The sequence below is a fragment of the Scaptodrosophila lebanonensis genome, unplaced genomic scaffold (assembly GCF_003285725.1).
Source record: "Scaptodrosophila lebanonensis strain 11010-0011.00,11010-0021.00 unplaced genomic scaffold, SlebRS2 tig00001412-arrow-pilon, whole genome shotgun sequence".
Taxonomy (NCBI): domain Eukaryota; kingdom Metazoa; phylum Arthropoda; class Insecta; order Diptera; family Drosophilidae; genus Scaptodrosophila; species Scaptodrosophila lebanonensis.
Window position 1 is genome coordinate 6,537,964 of NW_022060739.1, and position 27,971 is coordinate 6,565,934.

The following is a 27,971-nucleotide window of genomic DNA, read 5'->3' on the forward strand; positions in this document are numbered from 1 at the left end:
GTCATCGCTAGTTCCACTCTCATTCTTTCGTGCGTATTTGAACCGAACGGACGTTGTGTCGCGCTTGTCAAGCATTTTGCTGATATATCTCTCTCAGTGTTCGTGTGTGTGTATATATATATGTATATATACAAGAGCGCTGTAGCTGCGGCAAAATAAAACGGCAAACATCAACAACAGGGCCGCGCAACAAAAAATATCGTTACGCAAAAATTTGCAATTTTTAAAATTGCCAGTGCTGTGCTAAGTTTCTTTCGACGGGCTGTTTCTGTGCTGTTGAGTGCGTAGGCTCGTGTGTAGATTTATTTAGTGGATGTGCATACATATGTGCGAGCGTTTGTGTATGTGTACGTGTTTGTGTGCCTGGCCAAACAATTTGCCGCTAAACACAAAAAGCAGCTGAAGGCATATAAAGACCAGCTGACGGCGAACCAACTGCACACACACACACAGAAGAGCATAGCAAACCAAACACACACAAAGATCGATTTGTAAAAGTGTAGTATATATGTGTGTACGTGAGGAGTGGGAGCAACTAACAACAAAAGTGAATTAAACGATTAAATTTTAACTACACGTGGTTATTTAAAGAAAAACTACCAACTATAAACTTGGTTACAAGCAAATAACACACACACCCAAACAAAATAGTTTAAAACATGTCTGCTGTACCTTTGGCCATCAAAACGGAGGAAGTTATTCTGGAAAACGCCGAGTACAATAGTGCCGAGGAATTGGATGAAGAGTTACAGTGAGTTTACATTTATTTTCTGTTTTCATTTTCGTGCGTATCGCATAACCGTTATTTGTTTAGTTCAATTGCAACTGTTAAAATAAACAACAGTCGTGACAACAACAAGTACAGCGATAACAATAGCAACAGTCAGCAGGAGCGTACACCTTAGATTGCATTTTTATCACGCAAATTATTGATTATTTTTTCATTTGCTGCTGTGAGACCAAAGCAGAAGAAGGAAATTCATTTTGCCGCCTGTTTTACCGCACAAAACAAATGCGGCACAAAAACACCACCACCATTTATCCATTCCTCTCTCTATCTCGGCTGTTCTCGTGCAGTCAACGACGCGACAGACACTTACACACACATATGCACTTAGCACACGTTTATTTGACATTCCATTCCGTTTCCACAACATTCCCGTTTGCTGGAAAGAAAACGAAGTGACGCTACAACTTTTTTCGTTCGTCTGCTTTGCTCTTTCCTTTCCACATGTGTGCGCTTGTCTTCTTCCATTCCATATTGTAAAAACGGCTGTTTTGTCAATTTGTTCAGCCGCGTCGACGCTACACTGCTGGCCAAAATATTATGCATGCCGGCAAAAGTAAAAGCAATATAAATACGTTTGTATGCATGTACATATGTATATATGTAAATAAAACACAGCTGCCAATTCACTTGATGGCTGTAGATGTGATCGCTCTCTTCTCTCCGCTCTCCCATTCTCCTTCTCTCTCACTGCCTCTTCACTTTCAACTAACTCACAAAACAGCTGCGGAGCTGATGTTATCAAAAATGACAATTGCCTAATCAACATGCGGTATCGGTTGTAGTTGAATTGAAATCAGCTGTACCGGTATGTTGCCTATAATCATATGGTTTGTCTAATACGCTGATATTTTTAACAATTCGCTCGCTACCTGCGCGCAAAGTGAGCGACAGCAACAACAATAACGCTAATGCGCCAGCGACCACCTTGCGTGCAAAACGTGAGAAAAGAAAATTGTAGAGAAATGAAGAGGGAGAGAAGAGCACAACGAATGTACAGTTTTCAGTTATACCCTTCACTGAGAAGTGTAAGGGTTTTTTGTACTAGTTTGTAAGACCCATACAGAAGAATATTGGACATACGTATATGATCAGTCCCTTGTTCTTTGTTTAAAGCAATATTATTTAAACTTTACATATGTATGTATATATTGAAACAAAATTGCATATTAAAACGCTATTATATCTGATGGTGTGTTGCAAAAAACATATCGAATTGAAAAAAATCCATCCAATTGCAAATTAGAGAGTAAAGATTGTAAGATATAACTGTGGAAGATCAAAAATTTGTGTGTGCCAGATTGAAGGGCATATGGCATATGAATATAACTTCGAAGCTCATTTGGTTTTGTTATTGTTGTTGCTGCTGTGTTGTGTTCCTTCTTTTCATTGCCTTTGGCTGTCACGATCGATGAACGTTGATTTTTAACACACACCTCTTTCTTCTGTTGTTGCTTTTTGTTGTTATTGCTATATCATATTGGGAGTGTGTAGGTCGGCGCACTCAAAGCGAAAGTTCCAAAGTCCCTTTATCAAAATCATATGGGTTCCATTTTCTTTTGTCACACGTCATGGTCTGCTTATCAGCCGGTGCTGTTGCTAGCATATGTTTTGCGAATCCCACACATACATATGTATGAATATATGAACACACACATACATATTTATATACATTTTATATTGGTATATTTTGTTGACGTATTAAAATACATATTTGCGCGCGGAGTACAATGTTGGCGAACTACGCGAAGAGAAAAAAGTAAAACAGGCACTCACACCACCCACTCAGCTGTCTCAAGGCTTTGGCTGCCCGGTCGGTTGGTCGGTGGGTCTGTTTGCCAGCCTTGATGATGTCGTTGTGTGTGGGCCTGCTTATCAATACGGCAGGCGGCTGGCAATTATTTTCCATATGTTTCTGTTGTATAACTCAATGTGGCGGCTACTGTTCGGCTTAATATACCAATATGTATTAACTAAATGTTTTCTCAGAACAGCTGACAGCTTGTTTATTCTGTTTCGTAAACACAACTGCCATACTTAAATTACTCATATTAATTGTAATGGTAAAATTTATGAAACGATATAACTATTAAATATATAATGCTGTCACGCTGTTTCTGCCACCACTGTAAACTTACGTTTTATACCAAAAAATAATTTGAAACCAACAGCTGCCGGTAAGACCGAGACGTGAACGCCGCAACAACAACAGTAGCAGCACAGGCAGCGACGCGTCAGAGGCTAGTGCCTTGGCTAAAAGTCTCCAAATGGCAATGCCGCGTTGCATTTTTATTGCAACAACAACTCAAACCAAGTGCTACGTAACCCGTACATGAGTTTGTCTTTATGTGTGCGTGTTTGTGCGGCGTCGTTTCCGTTTTCCCCACACACTGGAAGCGCCAACAGAGCAGTCGTCAGCCATGTTCTACACAGACTTTAAAAAAATAACAGCCGGGCCAGAGCCAGAACACGTACTACATACATTTGCATGTACATAAATACAAACAGTACATATGCTTGGAAATGCACTTTTTTGCCAAGTACATTAGCAGAGCCGCTCCCCAGTTGGCTTTTGAGTATATAAGGAATGCATTTGTGTGAGTTTGCACTCAAAAGCTTGTTGCGCTCTCCCCACTCATTGGTGCGAGTGGGAGAGCACCAAGTGGGGAATTTTGCAAAAGTACAGATGCCGCCACACAATGCAGTGCTTTTTACTACTACTACCACCAAACACACACACACACACACTTATTTCATTGAATAAAAAAGGAAGAGAATGCACAAATGTCGCCGTCCCTGCTACTGTAGTGAACGCGTCAGCGTGAGTGGGTGAGAGTGAGAGCGCAAACAAACAACAACAGCAATCAACGACAGCGTATAAATTTGCGAAAAAATTTAGCACAAGAAATAACAACAAAAAACGCAATGAAAAAAAGAAACAAACCTGCTAAGTTAGATAAAAGCTGCTGCGCAAATTTTTGGGCGATGGCCCGTCGCCGCTCTCTCTCTCTTGCTTGGCCGTATGTTTCAGATGCCAAAACGTTTCGCCGTATTTTGCACTCTCACTGTGCATTTTCTCTCTCTCTTGTGCCGCCTGTCTTGTGCTTGTTTATGAAAAACACATGATTTTTGTGTACAACAGATTTTTGGGGCACGGCATGACGATGGATAGATAATGAATGAGGAAGGCGGGGGCTACCACCGGGTATAGACAACTACGCCCACATACAGCCGCCTGCTGTCTGTTGCGTATAAATCGGCACATACATACATCCATACAAGCACGAACATATCGTAGTTTTACGATGCAAATTTGTAATTGTTTAAAGATTAGGTTGGCAACTTTGTTGCTGTCTGCTTGCCGGCGTAAAACTGTTTGAAATCAGCTGTATGTATGTAGCATAGTGTAGTTTTATTTCAATGCGAGAAATTAGCGCATAATAAATAACAGCTGTTGTTGCCTTTTACACCTTTCATTCTTTTGCATTTGGATGTATGTGCGTGCGCATGTACAATAACAATAGCTTTTCTACATATGCATACATACATACGTATGTACATATGTAAGTATGTATGCTCATTGACAGGCTCTTACATAATGTCTTGCATTTAAATTGCAATTCGCTATTATCGTTTTGTAAGTATGCAAAAAGATCTCTTGAAGAGGTAATTAAGCTAGTGGCGAAAGCAAAGTCTAATTTAACAAATATCAGATGTATTTTCCATTTTTTTTGGGGCAGATACTATTTAACAATAAGTATAATGCATAAATGAATACAAATGTCCAAAGGTAATGCTAGGAGGGGTACACAGAACTCGCATAAAACATGATAAAAATTCGCCACTAGATAGACTGCCGTCGGTGCTAATGTATGTATATATGTGTTTGTGTGCATGCAAATCCGGCTGCGTCTGTTTATATTTTTATTGCTAATGTGGCGCCAAATAGCAAAGGGAATTGTAACAACAACAACAAATGCAACTAAAAGCTGTGCCATGCTCTTCGTATTGTTTTGAAGAATTCTAAACTTTCCATTAATTTATTATGCGTCTTCATTATTTCTACTTTGTTGTTGGCAGTTTGTTGGTTCTGTGATTGTAAGTATTGTCGCTGTTACGCAAGTGGCAAAAATTTATTGCGTTGCAGCTTTCATTTCTCATTAGACGCTTTTCTCGTTATTGCTATTGTTGTTGTACTGTTGCTTTTGTGTTTGCTCTTTCCATGCCTGCCACCTACAACAATGTATGTATTATGTACATGCATACATCATTTTCTACGTTTTAGTTTTACTTTTTTGGCCTTTTATTTGCTAATAGCTACGTGACTTGGCATAAAATATGACCGCATTTTTACTGCATTCACAATGAGTGTGTGAGATCGTGTGTGTGGTTATAAATTTTCGGCCAAAAAAGGATACACAACATAATGGCTACATATACGGCACAGTGCCGGCTAATAATGTATGAATACGCATAGTTCAATTTAAGGAATTGAATATATGTTAGAAAGAAGTATCTCCAAGGTGATTAACTAAGTCCAATCGAACATTACATGCATTATGGATTAAATAAATTGTAATAAAATGAGAAAAGTAAGCACTCAAATTCGTAAACAAAAAATGTTTGTATTTTTGATGTATTTTAGGTTGACCTATTCATATTAATATCAATAGCAGATTACCATTTTTTCATAACTTTCTATGTAAATGTTCATAAAAACATCTTACAATTGTTCTTTTAGGCTTAAACTAATAATAGTTTTTGCATTTGGAACAATTGTGTCCCCTGGACGTTAAAGGGTTAAGTGAAGATTTTCATAAAAATGGCACAAGTGTCACTATTTCTCTGTCCTCTGCCGTATTGTATAATAGTCTCTGTTTCATTTTTCATATGCAACTTCTCAGCAGCAGTGTAGCTGTTGCTTTTTTGGCGCGCGCTTTGTTTACTTTTCGCTCACTGACTGAGGAGCGGGAGTGAGAGTTTGTGAAAAAGACGAGTTCGGTTAAAGGTTGACTTGACTGGCAGTGCTGCCAAATGCTATTATTGTAGCTGACTGAGCTGCAATTGGTTGGTTGTTGGCGAAAAAACATGCCGGCAAAGGAGACACGGATCAGGCAGACAATTATAAAGGGCGTTGGCAACGTTGTTTACCTTCAGCTTTTGTTGTCGTCTGTTGCATTATGCCGTTACATGCATATATGCATAAGTATATTTGTAAATATATTATATAATACGCAGCTTGTTTATCTTTATGAATCGGAAAACAGCAATAAGCGGCAAGGCATCGAAAAACGCGTTGTTCTTTTTATCGTTATTGTAATGCGCTCACCTGCAACCGAAACGTTGCAGTGGCAACAAAAACAACGTCGAAATTCCAGCGAAATGTGTGTAATGATGACGTAAGCAATGACCCAATAAACGTGCATACATATGTACATATGTATGTACAAGTTATGTGTAGCCCAGTAGAGTTGAGAGCAATGCAAAGCGGGTCGATTAAAGTGCTGCGGGTGGCGACCGGGCTAGCAAAATAACGCTCGGCATTGCAGCAGCCACTCGTGACTTCGGCTCTACGTACATATGCATGTATGTGTGTATGAGTGTATGTATGTTAGTAGTTGTGGCGAAAAGTGGCCAATGAACTGCATTGAACTCGCCCAATGTGCCCCTGCTGCAGCAGCAGCAATGAAACAAAAACAACATTAGCAGCAGCAGCTGTCATGCGTCATGTCTCATTTCTTGTTTTTGTTTTTGTTGGTGAAATTGCAAAACAAAAAGTGCAATGTTTGCATGTGCAGTGCATCTTAATTGCCATTTAAATGCCAATGCGTGGCTTTTTTATTTTTAAACGCAAACATTTGCATATGATTTTATACGCGCACTTGTTGGGGTCACACTGGTTGCCGAAAAACTAACACTTGCCACATACAAGTTTTGAAGTAGAGATGTTTGGCAGTACAGTATATTCCATAGATTTTATAAAAGTTATCGAAAAATTAACAATAAAACATTGGTTTATAATTTAAAAAGTATTAGGTTAAAAAACACCAAAATTATAGTAATAGTAGCAATTAACCAGACGATTTTTAGTTTTTTTAGTTTCATAGAGCAAAGGTAAAGTATCAACAGATATTTGAGAAATTAAGTTCTACCTACATTATAGTACTTATTATTATTATAATAAACTTAAAATCTGGAATGTGCAGTAATGATAACCTTTCTATTGAAACAGAATTTATGTAAACATGCTTTCCTTGTAGATTATTTTATTACAATGATTTAGACTGCATTTAAAATTTAATCAACTTTGTGGTGTACACAAGTATGTATAAAAAATTTCTTTTATAATGGTTTTGCTTTACGACATATTCTCCGCAAAGGCTTCTGCTGTCCTATACTACTGTATTCTAGAATATTGTTAATCAGACTTCAAGAGTTTGTATCGAGCAAATTTTAATTCAATAAAGTTTTCATGTTCTACAAAGCTTTTCTAACTTCCCACAAATTCTTTCTGATTGTATTTTGTGCTGCTCTAGTTTGTTGGTATTCGTGTACTGTTTTGTCGCCTCATAATTTGTTTCCGCACGCTAAATTTAAATCTTGTTTGTAAATTCAGGCGCAACAGCTGTTCTTTGCATGTCTACGTGAAGTAAAACACGAAGGCCCAACAGAAACAGTAACAACAAAAACAAAAACAATATCAAGAACATTTTTGGCTGCTGGGCATTGAGGGCTAACACTCAAACACACACGCACACTTTCCCCACTAATACATGCACAAACAGGTGCCAGCAAAATACTTGACGTACATAGTTTCATTCAACTTTTGGCTTAAACAAACGCCACAAACGAAATGTTGCCACACACAAACAACATTCTTTTGTGGCAACAAAACAACAAAATCATCCACATCCGCCTCTGTAAGTTGCACAAAGCTGCCTGTTATGAGTTGGCCAACAACGACAAGATCTCTTGCCAATGTGGCTGTTGTTGTTATTTTAGTTGCCAGCAAAGCGCGAAAATTGTTGCGGAGAACGACCTTTGGAGTTTTGTTGCTAAAAATAAACCGCATACTACAACAACAACAACACCAAAGTCACCGTCTAACATTTTCTATTGCCTCAGCATCAGCATCTCTTGAATGTTCTTCAGTGCTGATGCCGATGCTGCTGCTGGAATGCAGTGTTGCAAGTTTACACAGAAAGAGGCACACACACACATATATATATATACACAAGCACAGCTGCGCATTCATATGACGCGCTCATATGTTGGCTGGAAGCGATGTTGTGGTACCTTTGTGAAAATTGTTTTCATTAGCCGCCTAGTCACTGCCACACAGAGCCATCACAGCAGAGAGTCTAGAGTTGAAAAACTAAACATGTTTGTTATTTTTGTCCGGCAAACCGGTTTGAAATTCTTATGCTGCAGCACATAAAATGCAGCAGCAGCATCAGCGAAGAACAACACAGACTCTGGCAATCACTGCAGCAGCAGCAGCAGCACCAACACCAACAATAATAAAAATAACAATAACAAAAGAGCACACCACTGCCCATATTTGACAGCAGCTGTATGAGGCCGGCGGACAGTTTTATGCGCTCAGCGGCAAGCCGCATTCTCGCACTCACCTCATACTCTCATGCCAGACTCTCTGGGCCAGCTTTTGTTGCTATTATGCCTAGCTTTGCTTTGGATTGCTTCTTTTCTGCTGCTATAGTATGTTGACTGGGGGCCATCGCATTGTTGTACATATTTTTATTATTTGTACGTAAATTGATGCTGGCTTGGGGCTGTGCAGTCGCCATAGGCTGCGACTGCGACGCCAGCGACGACTGCTCTTTGCTTTGTGTGTGTCTATGTGTTAGTGTGTGTGTGTGTATGCGTTGGCGTTGCCGTTGCTGTTGCCTGCGAGACACGGCGGCTAAACTAAAATTGAATTGAATGGAATTGTAAATTTATGAATGAATGAATTTTTCAAGCTCTATTGTGTATGTGTATGAGCGTGTGTGTGTGTGTGTGTGCAAATGAGTTTGTAAGCTTGCAGTCTTGTTGAGTTAAACATGTGTACGATGCATGTAGGATTTGTAAAATACTGCCTAGAGAAAAACTGGTTAGACAATTACAATTTTAAACACAAAAAGCAACTAAAAACACACATGTTTCTTTGAAAAACAAAAATCCGTTCATTTCGGAACCGAACGTTTAGCAGGCATGGCTAGGATCGGGAAGATGGAGAAAACATTTTAAAATTGTCGGGCGGGCATGAACGAAAAGTTCATTAACAGGTCTGTCGAAAGAGTGATGGGAGAGGAGGAAGTTCCACAAATTATAAACATATTTTGTTTTATTTCATTTCATTCAGATAAAAGTAGAAAATAATTCAAATAACATCTTCCTTTTTTGAAGTCGGTTAAAAAGTAAAAGAACTTACAAATATAAATCTTTTTTTTTTGTTGTTTTATGCACTATCTCTAATTAAATTTCTTGTACACTCTTTTACAGGCTACAATTGGAAGATTCAGGCGGTGAGAATACGTATCACATTGAGTATACCACCGAATCGCCGCATCAGGTTACAACAAGTTCACAGCGTCGTCAGTCGAATATGACTGGTTCAGGCAGTAATAGTGGCTCGAATACCACAAAAGGTGGCGGAGGACTGGGAGGAGGCGGAGATGGCGGCAGCTCTCCCAGTGGCAAAGGCGTAATGGACAGCGAGAAGAGAATGCGACGAGAAATCGCCAATAGCAACGAGAGACGTCGCATGCAGAGCATCAATGCCGGTTTTCAAAATCTGCGGGGCCTTTTGCCGCGTAATGAGGGCGAGAAGTTGAGTAAGGTAAGTTACAAGCTCTTTATTAAAGAAGGCAAGCATGCATACTTTGACGAAATAAAAACTTTAAAAGAATTTGTATAGCAACAAAAAAAGAAGTAACATAAATGTTAAACTTGTTGTTCCTACAGTATATTAAAAATAAATCATATTTAAATAGGAAACATAAAATATAAATGAAAACATTTAGTGATCACTAGCTAGATAATGTTTAGATTAATTACCGAAATTTACAGTTAAAGCTCTTATAGATTTTCATTTCTTCACAAAAACATAAAAGATACAAATATTTATGAAAGTAAATATTTTATGAACCTGAATGGAAACAACCTTAACTAAGATATAAGTACATATACTTTCAATTTGGCTAATGGTTTAAAGAGTAACTTTAAATACAATAATTTATTATTATTATTATTATTTGTTAAATTTTTATTTAAATGTTCATTATACTAACAATTGCCGCCCTATCTACAAAATCGTCGTTTGTACACGCCTTAGATTACATTTTTGTGGGTTATAGTTAAATCTCTCACAGTTTTCCAGCAACTGGCGGCACAGAGTACAGTTTGAGTTGCATTGCTGTTGGCTCGCCTTAATTGGATTGCAGCGTTTTAATATTTTTGTTGCTAGTTGTTGTTGTTTTGTATTGCATTTTACACTTCAACACCTCAGTCAATACATTAGTGTCTGTTGTCCATCTGTCGTCTGCCCGCCTGTCCTGCCTGTTTGTCCTCGCACGCAACTCCAATTACATGGCCACACAACGCCAACAACAAATTGGCCCCTTGCTTGTGAGAAACAAAGCGCCACCGCTTGGCTCTTTGAGCCTTTAGCTTTAGCCTCCTCTCTCGTCTGTAACTTAACAGCATGGATTTCATGTTGTTATTGTTATGTATGTTTTCGCACGCCAATGGCGACGTCCACAGCACTGTTTTTGTTGTTCTTGTAATGCTCACCTTTCTGGCCGTCTCGTCTTATATCGTCGCCGTCTCTCAGACACATGAAGGTCCCTTTTAAGTAGTAGTCATGGCAACTGTGTTGGCGTCGTCGCTGCGGCTCGTGTTGTAGGCCTTTTTGCATTTTTTTTTTATATTATGTATGTATGTGTATGTGCATATTTATTGTTTTTTCACCTTGAGACAACATCGATTTGTTTTGACGCGCATACAGAGTCTGCGAGAGGGGCGAAGTGGGCAACAGAGAGAGAGAGGGAGAGAGAGAGGCTGACTGGGTGGTGGTCATGTTTGTGTGGGTGGGATGCCACTCGGGCTATTGCAGACGCCGCTAAATCAACGACATGTCATATAATAAGATACATTGTTCATTTTTATGGTTATTTATGCGTCTGCCGCAATGCCGTTACTTGTAACACAACTCGACTTGAGTAAAAGGAGGACTGACAACAGAACAAGAGTGCGAGCGAGAGTGTTAGTATAAGAGTGACATTCGCCTATTAAGGGTATTCCTGAGTGCTGTTTAAGATGAGATTTTGAAACCTGGAGTTTGTTCAACAAGCGGGGCAGACTTTGAAATGAATTCCATGTAAAGTCTTTCCAGCCACCAGTTCGTTTCGTCTTTTTTTAAAGTTTTGATTTACTTTAAAATACAGTTAATTTTTAACTGCAATAAGGAATAGCCTTCACGAGATATTCAAGGGCTGTTTATGATGATGACGACCAAATGACACAAGAATGTTAGGTATAGAGTACTTTTTGGCCGAAAGCAACCAACATGAAGGGATTGCAGTTTTATGCTGAAAAGTTTTAAAAACGTTGCATGTAATAAGCTTTACGAACATTTTGGAATTATAATCCTAACAATTTTCCAAATAGGATCAATTCAAGAAAAATACTAACAGCTTTGTATAAAAATCTTAAAGTAATGCTTGGAACAGTATATGTATACTGTATAGTATCGGATCATGATTTTCTCTTCTTTTTTTGTTGTTCGTCAGTAAATGTTATTTATTGCTAATTGAAAAATGTCAAACAAACTGCATAATCCGGCGTGCATACATAAATCAAAGTCTTGTCGGGCAAAAGCGTAACAAAAAACTGAAACTAAACAACTGCGAGTCAAAACAGACGCCGTTACTGACTGCAAAAATAATAAAAATACTAACAATAACAAAAGAGACAGTTGAGCTTATGTGTCCAGAGAGGGATCAGGCAAGGCAACTGAAACCTAGCAACGAATGAAAACGGGTGTTAATATTCTACAAAATACTACGAGAAAAAGGGTTACAAGCCAGCCAGCCACTACTACTAAAAAACAAACGAAAACGAGTGTATAAGCGTAGTACAAAACGCTGGTGAATGACATAATGGGCGTAGCCGTCGACAGGAAGGACAGACACACAGATGGGGGGTTTCTGGTCTGAAAGAGAAGAGGTGAGGTGTTTGTAGCTGAAAGTGGTTTATGGATTTTTCTATGCAGAAATAATGTACAGTGTGTGTGTGTGTGTGTGTGTGTGTGTGTATATGTGTTGAGCGATAAATGCAGGCAATGCACATAGTAAACATTGTAGTATGTCTATATATATATATGTTATGTTATATAGTATAGTGTGGAAGTGGGATAGAAATAGTGTAGCAGACGAAATGCTTGACCAACTTTACGCCCGCTATATGAACCTGGCCAAATGCTGATGATGATGACTAGGCCTAAACGAAAACAAACTGATGCGACAACGTTGACGACGACGACGACACCGACACCGACGAATGAAATCAGGTCGGCACGAAAGCGACGATTGCAGACATACATACATAATGGCACACATACATAAACAGCTATGCTGTTGCAGTTGACACAAAAGTGCGAAAAATGCAATGCTGCAGAAAAGTGCGACAGAGAGACGATAGAGACTGAGAGACAGAGGGACAGACTGTGAGACTAACAACTGACTGACTGACTGAGAGGCCCCACCGCCATTCACAGTTATATCTTGCACATATTCGCACACATGTAACGGTAAACATAATAACTGCAATATGTACTTAGGTATATAACAGTTACACACACACACACACACACACACACGTAGCCGTGTGTGGGCGCCGTCGTCGTTTTTGTTGCTGTTGTTGTCGACAGTGTGCCAAGTCGTCGTTTGTGATTTACTCGCTAGGCCGCAGCAAAACATTGAGGCAGGCGGCGGGTCATTGAACTTGGCGACTGGGGCCAGCGACAAAACGCTCTCACAACGCCCCATCGACTACCCGACATTTAACTCAAGTCTGCAGCTAAACTACTGTCTAACTTGCCTATGTTGAATTTGTAGAATCAACTCTTCATAGAATGCACTCAAATAATTTGGATATAGTTAAGCGTTTGTCACATTATATAATGTCCGAAAAAAATCGGTGTTTATAATTTTCGAAGACTGAAATATCCTACAAAAATGTTAGACTTTAAAGTATTCTTCAAATACTTTAACTATCAGTTTGTCAAAGTTCTACTGTATTTGGGATGTTGGTGCTGAAACGCATGCCGAGAATTGCAGTGAGAGTTAGAAGAAATGGAAGCAGCTATAACCGATATGGAAAAAGCATTCCTGCTGCTAAACTAACCTACATTAAAAAGCACAGGCTATAGAGTCGCCCTTTTTTCGGGCCTTCAGCCAATACGACTATAATCAAGCCGTTCGTCATCAGCAAACATCGTTCGTGGGCTACGCACTCCTGCCACCGTCCCTACGACAACAATCAGAAAAAATGGCGCAATACTTGTGCTGGAAACAGCAGCAGTTTTTCTTTTAGCTTTTGCCGCGAACGTCACCGCCCCAAAATATCGATTCACTTTCCAGTGCAAACAACAATGAACGGCAGCCCCCAGCAACCACCCAATCCTACTATACCCCAAGCCACTGAAAGCGCGCGCCAAAAGTGGCATGTGCCGCCAGCCTGCAGCTACAAAATCCTCAACACCATCAAACGCCACAATTTGATGAACAGTAAATATTACGATAGAAGAAATCTGAAAAGCATTCTATATAATTTATACAAACCACCACTGTATGTAGAAGCACTTAATAACTTGTACTAAATTAAGGCTTGTTTTGTAAAATAGTCAGTTTACGATGTGGGAACATCTAGCTGATTTAAGTCAAAATTTGTCAATTCCAAAAAAATATTTCGTTATTCAGTTTATAAACGGTTCAGTCGAATTCCTAAGGCTTTAACTAGTTATCTGTCTTCATATTTTCATTAGAAATTTCCAATATTTGTATATGTTAGTGTTAATAGCTAGCATTAATCAAGAATTGGAAACATCCTTTATTTCTTCAAATGCCCTCCTTGAAAGATACTATTTATTACTAGGGACCTGGCTGATTAGTTCACTGTAGTCTGGCATTTGGATGTCGACAACTTGGCGCACAGCAGACCCAAACCAAAACATTGAACTGCCCGTTGTCAGCCAACAGCTATCACCACCACTCCGTTTCTTCTTCGCCCTCTTCCTACTTGCCATACCTCCTGAGACAGCTGGTGGCGTCGTCACGCTGCTGGAAAGCTGCGCGCTCTCAGGTGGCGCTAGTGGGTGGTTGGGCTGTTTCTATTCTTCTTCTGTTCCATTCCCATTTTGTAGCCTGAGAAGCGTGTCGTCTGCATGGCGCCTGGTAGGCAGCTGTTGTGTCAGTGGAGGACAATTCCTAACTGGAAGTAGCCGATGGGTTCGGGGTTTTTGTCTATCAGAAATGGGCGTTCAGCTTTTGGTGGCTTTGCCACTTTTGGCGTCGGCGCACTGAGCGTTGTTGGCCCGGCAAAATGTTCTTTTTTCATATGGTATTTTAGCTCGATTACGACGAGCAGCAGATGCACAAAATACGCACACAACATCCTAGATACATACATATATAGAGATACACACAACGCATGCAAAGAGCGAGGTATATAGGAGTGATGCACTGGCAGTGGAGAGTACTAGGCCATTGGCATCATCATCACCAGAGTCGGAATCAGTGCGGGATTGCAGCATCCGTAATACATATGTATACGTATTATATAATAGTTGTATACCTATGTATATATACTTATATTCATGTTTATGTATCTGCACGGTATATAGCGCATTGTACTATGCACATGGAGTGTAGCCTGTACTTTCAATTGCATTTCGTAGTAAAATCCCTGAGCTGGGCAGTCTTTTGCCGTGAGGAGCAGGCGGGGAGCGGGCACTCGGGCAAACGCTTTTTACTATAAAATGCAGGTGGTAGAAGGAGTATAGGAGGGGGAGAGGGGCCGAAAGATGAGGGCGTTCGCATAAAATGCGTGTGCAGGGTATTAAATGTAGAGCAGTGTATCTGCAGCTCTCTCTACTAACCACCTACCTCCATGAACGTTGTGTCTTTTGTGGCGTTTGTAATTTGAAATGTGGTGTCATAGCGAGCTTAATTAGCAACTCGCAGTTCGTTTATGTTATGGCTTAATTACACTTTATGTTGGCGGCGTGTCCATGACGCCGGGTAAGAAATTAAAGTGGTTATCAAATTAAATAAAGCTTACCGCCTCCGAACTTAATTAAATGTAAGTGGCATTCTATAAATGTCAGGAGCGTTAGCACGGCGCGAAATAGCATGAATGAATAGCAATGTTAGCTATTAAAGAATAGTTAGAGAAGAATACATTATCTTAAACTATTGATAGAAACAACACCTTATAGTCTCCAAAATAGTCCTCAACACTTCATCACCCACGCCTTTCGCAACGATCCGATCTCTTCACATGTGTCCAAGCCATTAACAATTCAGGATGTTAACTACAACAACAACAACAACGACTTTCTCGGCAAAATGAAAGAATTTCAAGCAGTGTTACAATCAGTACAAAAACAACATACATTGGAGTGATGCCGCTTTGAGAGAAAGCTGGGCAAACCAAGCCGACAGTCGGCCAAAAGCAACAACTTGGCTACAACATACACACACACATACACACACACACACACACACACACACACACACACACACATACATACATAAGTGCAATGGATCAATTACTTTGTGGGTTTTCTTCACTCATACAGCCACACGACAGACAAACATAAATACATACATACATAAATACATACATACATACATACATATGTGTGTGTTTGCAAAAATGTCGGTCGGTCGTTGGCTGTCTGGTTGGCGGCTACGCCGTCTGGGGGCTTTGAGATCACGTCGCTGTTGTTGTTATTGTTGTTGCCGTCACCGTCGCTTTGTCAATTGCAGGCTTTAGAGCTCTTTACTTGCTCTTTTTTTGTTTTTTCTTTGGTTTTCGCGTCGTTGTTGATTACATGGAATGTTGTCTCGCCGGATTTAATGACTTTGTTGCGTTGCTGTAACGGTGTTTTCATCAATGGCAGCGTTGTCAAAGAAACAGAAGAAGAAGCAAGTCAGATAAAACAGAGTGCAAGCTGCAACGGCAAACACCGACGTCATTAAGACATGTCTAGAAATACAAATATTAAACCAAGACCGATTTGGCTGACTTGTGATCGTCAAAATGGCAATAATTATTATGTGACGCCTTCTTCTTCTTTACTTGTATATGTAAGTTCCGTTTCTCTGCATTTTACTGTAATAACGTTAGTATGTACACTTAATTTCTTTTTGGCAAGCAATAAAGACAAAGCTTTTGCTTGTCTGTAATTAATCATTTATTTAAATAGCAGCTTGCTCTTGCCTAGACGAACATTTTTCAACTTCTTTGTGCGAAACGCTCTGTTGGCATTTTGCTCAATGAATCAGCTGATCTCGCCAAAAACAAGAACACCAATAAGAAAGAAAGAGGGCCAAAAATAATAATAAAGCTGAGAATAAAAGCCAAATAGATGTTTATAAGTAAATACATACATGTGTATATATTTATTTGCATTTAATACGTATTTGTGTTAAATGTTGTAAAAAAAAAAACGACAAAACCGGCATTTTTGCTGCGCAATTCAATCATCAGTGCTCAGCTGGTCTGATCAAGCAGCAACAACAGCAATAAGCAAGGTTGTACACCGGTAAAAGCTCGGCTTTGCAATTGCGTTGTACAAAAACAAAATCCACTCACGCATACATTTATACACCTACAGACAGAGAGAGAGAGCACAGTTTGAGATGCCCACAAAACAGTTTTAATAGCTACTTGCATACATACATACATATGGATCTAGACATGCAATGGCGTCATCAAAATTGCATTTGCTGCTATAGTAGCTGTTGTTGTTATTGTTATCTTATTGCCACCCGCATTTTCTTTTCATTTGAAGTTTATTTTTGTAACAAATGCAACGGCGCCTGTTTTTATTTATTATCATTGTTGTTGTCGTAGTTGCTATTTAAGTCAATTAATACAGCTGTCTTCTTGATTGTTGTTATTGTGAGTGGCAGCGACGTCGCGCGGTTGCTCTTTCACACATTAACACACACATATTTAATAAAATTATACATACATATACATGCATACATATAGGCGGTTGCTTTTTTTTCTTACTCATTTTTGTAGGCATGAAATTCGATCAGCTGATCCCATTGCTGTTTATAGCTGAGTGTGCCAGAGTATTTGTATGTGGTTGAGGGTCAAACAAAGCACATACACACATACATACATATGTACATGTGTAAGCTGTTTTGGAATTTTTGACAACATTGCCGGCATCGGCATTTACCGACTACCGACCAACGACATTCACAAAAATGCGGTTTGAGTTTTGAAGCCTTTGTTGTTATTGTTCGTTCTTTGTGTGCGCTTTTATTGTTGTTGTTGTTGGTACTCTACTGCTGCTACCTATTGAAACTCAAATGCCACTTTCAACCTTATTTCGCGTGTTGCGGCGCGTCTCCGCCTCTGCTTCCACCACCCAGTATGCAAGAGAAAGAGAGCGAGTGTGTGTAACCTTTTTTTTATGCTAATTAAATGCTTTCGTTGACCATGAGCTTTGTTGACGTAGTCAGCCGGCAACAGCATGTGCTGCGTGCCCATTGTTGTTGCTCCTTTACTCTGTTGCTTCTTCTTCGGGCTTGTGTGTTAAAAGTTTTATTGACCTTTTGTAATGAAATTTTAATGAAGTTGAAAGCGCGAGTGTATTTTTATATGTAAGTGTAAATACCGTTTCTAGAGATAATTAATTTTCTCCACAGTGTTATGGCAATACTGACGCTCAACATCCATACATACAAGTATAATATTGTTGCTCCCCATCCAAGCGTTGTTTTCATTATTTTTTTCTAGGAGCGTGCTCTCGACTTAACTGGAATATAAGTATATAGCATAATTAACTGATGGGGGAACACGTGTTTAAATCTAATTAGGTTAGCAAAATCGAAAAAGAAGAGGAATGAAATGCCAGAGTCGGATGGGCTCAACTCTTAAATACCCTTTATCCACTCCCACAAAACAAAATGCAGATATTTTTAAAATTATTATAAAAAGCTATTATACTTTCTGAGATCCTTGTGGACAGACAGACATTTCTATGTACATATGTATGTATATCAACTGATTTTGTCATGCTTTTCAATAATATGTATATGTATGTATGTATATACTTTGTGGAATCTGCCGCGACTCCTGTCACACATACATATGTACATTTCCACTCAACGGTGTACCTTTTCACTTTTTGGGTACAGGGTATAACAGTAGCAAGGCATTTATAGGCATACATATGTACATACAGATACAGTGTGTATGTATGTAAATTGAATTTGAATCAGCAGCCAAACAAAAGCGACGATAGCTTGTTAAAAATTTAGTAAAATAAATTTGCAAAATGTGATGGCAAATATAATAATAATGTGTATGACTGTATTGAACAAAATATGGTTTTTAAGTCGTACAAAAACAATTTGGCCGGCACATGCCCAGCTGTTTTAGCTGCTTGCATTTGGATTGACTGTCTACTACATACATACATACACACATATGTATGTGTCATAAATTTTGTGTTTTGTTGGTGTGTGTGTGTGTGTGTGTGTGGGGGGGGGGGGGGGGAGTGTGTACTCTGACTAAGTGACCTCGCCATTGCTTTGCCTTCGCCTTTCTACTGCCGAGCCCCATGTGTCTGGGTCGCGTAAGCTTCACATTTCTTTTGTATTCATCTATACATACATATGTATGTATGTACGTACTTGTACATATGTACGTAGATGATGACAGCATTTTGACGTGTCAAAGCAGCTTGACCCGCGAGGCGCGTGTGGAATAAAAGTACATTTTACAGCTGATTGCACAATATACGAGTATAGTTGGGAGAGAGAAGACGGCAGAGCAATAAACAAAACCAACTGTGCTATTGGTTTGTTTTTAAACTATAGCAAACGTAACGGGACAAAAATGTAGTTAAAAATAGCAACGTATATGTATACATGTAGTCGTATGTGTGCATGCATGTATGTATGTATAGATACTAATTTTTTAATGCATTAACACGCTCACTACTTGACTGACCACCGCACGCGATGTTCGCGCTGGGCGAAGCTGATTATCATCGCAAACACAATCGAGACCGTAAGGGCACATCGTTGTCTGCCGGCCATAACCTTTTAAACCAAAAAACTGGCAGATAAAATATTTGTATCTATGATAAACATGTTTTATCTATCTATCGACCTTGATGAAAATAACTATATGTGTGTACACATTTTCTTTTAAAATAATTCAACTCTGCATAAGTGAAAATAATGATGATATATTCATTTGGGACAAATCTGTCCTCTAAACGTTAAAGGGTTAATGTAATGCTGATTTGTGTTAGTGTGAGTGCATGAATGTATAGGAAACACATGTTTGGCGCCTAATGTAGTGGGCGCTCACCAGCTGCTGATGCTCTTTGTTGTTGTTGTTATTGCTGGATGAGTGCAAAAGAAATAGAGTGGGGAGTGCGAGCGAACTAAGGCAGCAACAGCCACACACACATACATACATATGTATGTATGTACGTGTGAGTGTATCAATGCCGGCTGCAGCTGTTTTTTTTGCGATAGCTGATAGCTACTTTGTTACTACTATTGCGTTGGTGTTAACATGTGGGTGTGTGTTCGTGTGTGCATATTTCATTTGAATTGCCAAAAAGTAACTAAATAGCTAATTTTAAAATTGCGCCAATAAAGCAGCAATGCTTCTCAAATTCCACCGCTACATAGAATCTGTGTGTGGGTATGTGTGCCAAAAATAGCGAAAATGCCATGCAAAAAAAGCTTAGCATTAGAAATGCAAATAAAGCACACACACACACACAATCGAGAGGTTTAAAGTTTTATATTTAATTTTATCTGCTCTTTTTTTCTGAATTTGAATTTTGTATTTTAAGCAACACACGCTTTTATTTAAGGCCGCCAGCAAAGCAACTGAAATTGGCAACTAAAACTGGCGCAAAATTAAAAACGTTGTCTGTCAGCTGACTTGTTTTCGTTTTTGCTTTTGTTGTTGTAGCAGATGAAGCACAGCAGCAGCTGTAGCAGGAAGAAGAGAAAACATTGGTAGATTGTGGCCTCACACCTGTTTTCTGTCCTCTGTTGCCTGCCTGCCTGGCACGGGCACGGGCACCGTCACAAGAAGAGAACGTCGGGGTCTAGAAGAAGACAAAACGACGCTGCTTCTTTCTGTACACCTGTCAGCCAAAGATAAGCGATGTTGATGTTGTTTTTGTTGTTACTACCACTGTTGCTGCTGCTAGTGCTGTTGTTGTTTTTGCTGTTGCGCTAATTACGTAGCCAGGCGTAGACATTTGCCGCCAAATGTGTTTGCACAGAGCGCTGCACACCAAAATACAAAAAAAAGTACGACGCAATAGGTACAGAAAAAAACAACAACAAAAATAATGCACACTGTGCCAAGCATTCAAAGGAATTGGTTAAAATAATAGTGAAGTAGATTTCCGCTCCCAAACGACATTTAGGAATTGTTTCTGTTAGTTTTTTTTTTGTTAAATTGAAAGCGAATTTCGAAAAAAGTAGCGTACTGCTAATAAAACAAATAAATGACGCCAAAAACACCGATACCTCGAAATATTACAAAAATGTCGTTATCAGCGTCGTTAAATATCGACTTTTAGTATCAGCATTCCTAAATCAAATGAAAACTTCAAACATTGGACGGGTTTTGGGAAAACCGAGAACAATATTGTAAATAGTGTTGGCGGTGGTACTGTATTTTGTAACTAAATAACAATGTTGTAAAAATAAACTGTTTTGTTTTATGCGTAGGCATGTGCACAGGCACGTAGGCCAGCATTAAAAAAAACATAGACAACATTAATATGAGAGAGGAGGAATTTGGGTTGCTTGAAGCTTTGCATGCATTTCTTTTTTTCGATGGTTGCTTGTGAGAGCCAGCGGCCCCCACGGGCGCGCCCACTTTACTACAGCACACACACACACATATATATGTATGTATGTATGTGTGTACATACATACGTAGTATGGCTCGCTCACACAACTGCCAACTCAGCTGATGACGAATCAGCCGCAAATGCCGCCGCCTGTCGCTGCTGCTGGTGACCTCCTCCATACCCATCCGACCCCGCGAACCAACAATTCATAGCATCAAACTTATTGCAGGCAGCATGGCATGGGCTATTTTTATGCATTTTATTGAATCACTTTTGGTAGTATAGTTGTTATTGTAGAATAATAGGGCGCAAAGCTGCAGCTAAACGATACAGACAACGTCAGGCGACGCTGCCGCCGCGCCATTTATAGCTTGCCTTCGAAGTCAGCTGCTTGCTGTACCATGCGTTTCAGATTGCCAGCCATCCATTAGGTAGTGTGGGAGAGAGCGAGAGCGCTATATTACCTTCCAATATCCATTGGAAATTTAAGAGATTGCGGCTTCGCACACACGTGTTTTAGAAAGAGCGAGAGAGCAAGCGAGAGCACGAACATCTGTGTGCTGGTTGAAAAAGCTGAAAAAAGCTTGGGCCCACATGTTTTGCTGTTTCCGTTTCAAGAAGCAAAACAAACTGAAAATGAAACTTAACGAAGGAGCACTCTCTCTCGCTCTCTCTGTTAATGTGGCTGCATGTGTATGTGAGAGCACGCTAGCAACATTTGTGACGACGCCGGCGAATATTGAAAAAAATTTTTGTATTGGAACTGTTGCGTTGTCGCTGCTACTTGGCCCGTTTGGTGGTGGTGTGTTGGAAAAAAGTACAGTCACCACAAAAACGACAACGCGAGCGAGCGTCGTCGCTGTGTTTCGCGCCAGACATTGCTGTTGTTGTTGTTGCTGCCGCCGCTGCCACTGCTGCTGTTGCTGCTGTTGTGTTTTTGTTCTTGTTGGAACAACTCGTACGTTTGATCGGCACTTTTTTCTGTTGATGTTTATGCTTTTGATTTTGCCTTTGTTTACTCTCACACCAGTGTAAAACGTGGGTGAGTGTATGTGTGTGTGAGTAGGGAGTGTGCATCTGTGTATAGTTGTGTTGATGGTACAGCTGTGGCTCAATCGTTGCTGTTTTTGTGCAACTCGCTACGTTTGTTGGGGTCGCTTTTTTCGTTTCGTTTTTGTTTGTTTTTTTCTGTGCATAGAATTTCTTTTGCCGGCATTTTTTTGCCACAGCGTCGGTTTCTTATTAGCTTTTCGGCTAGGGGGGTTTTTATGTATGTGCATATGTTCTTGTGTATGTTTAAACCCCTGTATGTATATAACTGGTGTATGTTTTGGTGTATTGTAGCTTAAAACTTATTATTAATAAAATTATATGTTTTGCGAAATGTTTTCTAGCTTTGCTGTAATATTGTGGAACATATGTATATTAGTTATTATTTTAAAAAAGTTTAGAAACTCAGATGCTTAGTTGTCCTCCTTTGTCGTAAAAGTTTTCTAAAATTCTCAAGCAGTTCTATATTTGTGTATTTTACTCGCATGATTTATTTACTGATTTGTTTATATTCTTAATTTTAATCTTTAAGTAAACTTATTAATAGTCACCAACTCTGAAGCGCTCTTCTCTTTTTGTATCGTGTAGCTGCCTACTTTATTCATTCAGTATTTTATTAAGCCTTTATGCAGGTCTCCTTCCTAACTCTTAAGCCACCTTCTAAATTCTAAATAAATATTCAATTCTTCACTAATTTAAACGTCAGCGAATGAATAATTATGAATAAGTCTGTAATCTGAGGCATTCTGAGATAAAAGATACCGCGTCTTCGATTCAACACATAATCCCCATGGCTGATGTTGTTGATGTTCTTGCAGGGCGCCAATATTAAAAATTTTCGTTCGTGGACTCTGGCAAAATATGTACATAAATTTTTAAAGCCTTATCACAAATTTTAGGAAATCCAAGTCTTAGAACGTATTCGTAAAGCCTGGGTCGGGCCAGTGCGGCTTTTCTTTTGGCGTCGGCACGCCTCTTTGACTCTATATTCAACCTTCCAGCATAGCTTTGTTATTTCCAACACACTTCCAATAAATCAAGTGTTTGGCTGCCACTCTAAACGACAACAATAAATTGCCAATAATAACGATATAGAGTCAATGAACGACCTTTGCGCAAAATCAAATCAACGTGGAAAAACTTAATTGTGCTTTGTCGTTGTTGCTGTTGTTATATTTATAAAAATAAAAATATGCGCGCGACATTGCAGTGCTGCTGCTGCCCCAACGTTTTGATTTTATCACAGAAACCCCTGAAAAACTGTACACACGCAACCCAGCGAGTGAGTGAATGAGAGATAACTACGCGTAGGGGGGACGGAGTGCGAGAGGGAGAAAGAGAGAGCGTCATGCACAGAGGAAGCCCCCATTAAAAACAACAACATAACTAAGCCCGGACAGCTGGTGCTTGCATTGAGCAATACTCTGAGAGATAGGAGAGAGAGCAACAACAGCCAGCTGTGTGTTGCCGGTGTTGGCGCTAGTTTGTTGTTGCTGTTTGTTCTTGTGGTTGTTGTGTAGTTATGACCTCCGACAACAGCAGCGTATGCGCTAGCGCTAAAAACAAGCAATCAAAACAAGTTTTTTTCTTATTAATGTAGTAGTTGTTGTTTTTGCTGCTGCCACTGCTATGAATTGCAATTTAAAGCAAGATTTATTATTTTTTAATCAAAGGTAAAGAATTTTCGCAGCTCGTGACGGCGACGCAGCCACGCATTCCTTTGCCATGATGCTGTTGTATCAGCTTTGCATCTCAGGTCTAAGCTCTCTGTGGAATTTGTAGCATGCCATTCCATACTTGGACAGAGTATGTACACATGTGTGCATGTGTGTGCGTTTGTAAATTTGTCGCAATGTATCTATGCATGTGTGTGGGTGTATGTTGTATGCTAAATTGCTGCATTTATCAAATTCGTACATGCAAACATGTTGCGGCAACATGTCGCCAGCGCCCACGCGACTTTCTACACCAACGACAACATGGAGCGGTGATGCTTTTAATAACTGCCGTTACCGTTATGCGTGCAAATATTTGTGGGCTGGTTGGTTGGCATGTGTGTGGGCTGTCTTTGCTGTTGCAAAGCATCTGTATGCAACAAAATAAGCTGCAGCATACATACATACAAATGGATGTTTGCACGAGTATATAAACACATAAGTATGTATGTATGCGTATGGGTGTGTTTGTTTGCGAGAGCGCGCGCTTTTTGAAGGACACAAGTTCCTTAACCTCGCCCAGCGACTACTATTTACTACACATAAGCTACTAATACTAATGCATAGATTTAAACACACGCATTCACTTTAACCACAACACTAAGTGTATGCATGTGTGTGTGTGTGTGTGTATGCATTTATTTGCTGCAATTATCAAACCCATGCAAACAAAAACAACTTGAATGTGAGCTCTAGCAGAAACAACAACAACAACATGCCGGCCGGCTCATCAGTCTGTCGTCATGATGTTTCAGTCAAATAGCAGCGCGGTCGACGTTGACGTCAACGTCGTCAATTATGTTGCGCGGCGAGCCCAAGAAACCTTTGCTGTTGCCTCTGCATCTACCAAACAGGGTGACCAACAATGCGAAAAGTAATGCAATGAAGAAAACTATAATTACTAATGAATGAATTCTAATAATATTGTTTTTGCAATAACTAGTTGTATTTTGAATATTGATAATTAATTTAAATGACAATCATTTTGAGACATTATTTCTGGATATTGTTGTAAAATATTATAATATTATATATATTATATTAATATTATAAAAATCATTTTTCTCTTTCGCTCAATTTCAGGCTGCTATCTTGCAACAAACCTTTCAGTACATTTGCGAATTGGAGAACCAGAAGACCCAGCTGCTCACCCAGAACAGCGAACTGAAGCGTCAGGTGGGCGAGCAGGAGGCCGGTGGTGGTGGCTCGGATGGTAATACCCTAACCACCTACACCATAAATGAGGGGAACGCAGGCAGCGGAGGCAACAACAGCAGTGCCGTGGCTATCAAGAAGCGCAAACTAACGGATAATGTCATCAATATACAAACCATCAGTGATTCCTCCGACGAGGGTCTGGGTTCAATGTCCCCCGAACCAATGACACTGCTGTCTGGAGCCGGCGGAGCAGCAGCAGCCTCCAAACTGAACAATGCCAACATCATAGCCGCCAAAGAGTTGATCGACATGAAGAAGCAGCTGGAGAAGGAGCGTAGTCTGCGCCGACTCCTCGAAGATGAGCTCCAGATGATCAAACGACAACTTTATAGTGTGGCCACAGCGCCGCCAGGAACTGCGGTAGCAGCTGCCGGAAGCACCGCCTACATTCCACGCGAGGTCATCGAACACACGGACAACTTTGTGCGCTCCGAGGATCTGGAGGAATTGGGCGGTACGGTGTCCTATGTGGAGATCGACGAGATGACCGGCCAGCAACAAGTTGTTGTTTGCTCCAGCATTGAAGAGTTGGAGGCAGATGCCGCTGCCGAAATTATTACGGAGGATCAGGTGCACGAGGAGGTGATTCTGTCCTCGAACAGTTCCACAGAGTCCGAGAATGAGGTGAATGTGAATGCCATTGCCAAAGCCTATGCCGAGGGTGCGCCGTGTGCGAGTGCCGCCGTCCTCCAGCCCATCCTGCAGGCGGCCATTAAGGCCACGCCCAAGGTCGAAGTCGAGCGCATCAACGAGAAAATTGTTAAGGTGAAGACGGAAAAGTTGGACCAGCCAGTCGTCTTCACACGCTCGCGCCAAAATCTCGAAACTATTGTGGAAGCGATCCGCCACCTAGAAGGCGACCATCTGTTTGCGGATGGCGGGGCGGAGCAGCACAAATTGCAGCAACAGTATCATCATCAGCAACAACACCAGCAACAGCATCAACAGCATCATCACCAGCATGTGGTAACAACGTCACACCATCGACTGGCCGGACAGGATGCCCCACTGGCGCTGACCACAGGCAAGCAGCATGCGGCAGTCGCCGAGCTGCGTCCGTTCCTGCACCTGAAGGGCAACAAGCAGGTTATCATCACGGCGAAGACGGCCAAGGATGTGGCATCGGGCGGTCCAGGCAACGGAGCAACCGTCACACCAACAGCCATCTTCAAAGTGCAGAGCGCGTTGAGTTCAGCAGCGGGCAGCGGCAGCGGCGCCAATGTTGTCGTCAGCAGTAATAGCGGTCTGACGGGCAGTCAACAGTTGACCATCTCGACTGCCCTCAAGCAGTGCCGTCCCGGAGTCATTGTGGCCAAGCAGTTGTCGTCATCCTGATTGCCCCAAGGAGCGAACAGCGGCAGCAGCATTCTCATTGAACCGTTAGGCAACAAACCGCAACCGCAGCAGCAGCATCAGCAGTCGCAGCAGCAGATGAAGCTGCTGCAGTCTAGGGCTAGTATTAAAGGCACACGGCATCCCGCCCATGCTGTAACTACTACTACTACTACAACTAAAACTACTACTTTAAATGCAACTGCTACCACTAATAATTCTACTACTAAATACAATGTTAGCAAGCGACGCAGCAGTGCGAAAAATGTTAAGCAACAGCAGCAACAACTCCGACAGCGACAACAACAGTAATACTTTTAGCAAGAGAGAGACTGCTTAACACAGACATGTTAAGTTAACAGCGTATTAGAGCAATTATATAAGTATTAGTTAACAGAGTAGTAGTACACACATACATATATGCTGCTCACACTAATACATGCGCACACATACGCTGCTCACACTAATACATTCAATGTAAATGTAAATTAGTGAAAATTATCAATTATTTTTATTATTATGTTAAATCGTTTCATTTTAAGTTTTAAAGTTTGTTCTTTTTTCTATTCTATCAATATTTGTGTAATACAACACAACAACAACAACAATACAACACTTGTACTATATCATTTCGAACAACAACAACAACAGAAGAAAAAAAAAAGAAAACACCAACTCACACACATATAGCCATTGTAAATTATTGCAAATTTTTGTTTCATTATACTATTTGTTAAGCAACTAAAGTGAAGGAAAGAAAAACAAAAAATATATATTGTTATGATTTGTCAAAAGCTGCCCCCTTTATGATTTAAATACCGACAGCAACAGCAGCAACAACAACAAAAACAAAGTACAAAAAATAGACATACAATTTACGAGTTTTTATTTACAACAACAACACACACACATATGTAAAAGAAGAAGAAGAGAAAGAGAAAACAGGCAACAAATACATGAAAATAATCGAATTGCATTGCAAAATTGAATGCAAATTCAAACAAATTATGAAACAAATTGATTGATTCCTTGAATACATAAACACAACACACACATGCACACATACACATATGTACATAATATATGTGTGTATGTGTGGGAGTGGGGTTGTGTTGCATGCAACGATCGATCGAGAGAACTCTAAAAACACCATCGCATTAATTTTTACTTCTTTAAATTATAATTTATTATTACTTAAAGGCGTATTTTTTATTTTTTTAACAACAACAATTGCATGCGCATACATATTATGTAGTTTCTCCATTTAAGAGATATGCAAGTGCAACAACAATTGATCATGGAACGAATTAAGTTTTTGTTGGAATATATAATTTTGTGTAAAAAAAAAATAAGGAAAAATTAAACAAAACAAAACAAGATCAAGAGATACACCCATATAAAAATAAGTCGAATTATGTTAGCGAATAAGTGCGTGGTAAAGTGAGAATCGTTTATTATATAAACTTACATGATACATATATAAATATATACATACATATTTATATATATATATACATATATATAAATACATAAATATACAATTACGCATACATAACACAGATACAGATACAGAGAGATACAGTTATATAAATAAGTAACGCAACATTACATAATTTACTACTAAATAAATACGAGTACATTATTATTATTATTATTAATAATATATACATACGAGAGTAAATAAATGATTAAATACAATTCATATACATATGTAATATGCTTTAGC

General features: G+C 39.8%; 1 protein-coding gene across 2 annotated transcripts; it reads left to right on the forward strand.

Moving 5' to 3' along the window:
* The first annotated feature begins 56 nt into the window (after positions 1-56).
* Positions 57-27,943, forward strand: LOC115631493. Of its 2 annotated transcripts, XM_030528252.1 has the most exons (3): positions 57-751; positions 9,293-9,629; positions 24,779-27,943. In XM_030528252.1, exons 1-3 carry the CDS (start codon positions 660-662, stop codon positions 26,246-26,248), a joined length of 1,899 nt encoding a protein of 632 aa, XP_030384112.1. In that variant the 5' UTR covers positions 57-659; the 3' UTR covers positions 26,249-27,943. The 2 variants fall into 2 exon arrangements, with proteins under 2 accessions (XP_030384112.1, XP_030384113.1); XM_030528253.1 differs by lacking the exons at positions 57-751; positions 9,293-9,629 and adding an exon at positions 24,471-24,569.
* Positions 27,944-27,971: the final 28 nt, after the last annotated feature.

Coding starts and splice junctions, on each gene's coding strand:
- LOC115631493 (XM_030528252.1), top strand. CDS start 660: ATGTCTGCTGTACCTTTGGCCATCAAAACGGAGGAAGTTATTCTGGAA. Junction 752..9,292: donor GAATTGGATGAAGAGTTACA/GTGAGTTTACAT, acceptor ACTCTTTTACAG/GCTACAATTGGAAGATTCAG. Junction 9,630..24,778: donor AGGGCGAGAAGTTGAGTAAG/GTAAGTTACAAG, acceptor GCTCAATTTCAG/GCTGCTATCTTGCAACAAAC.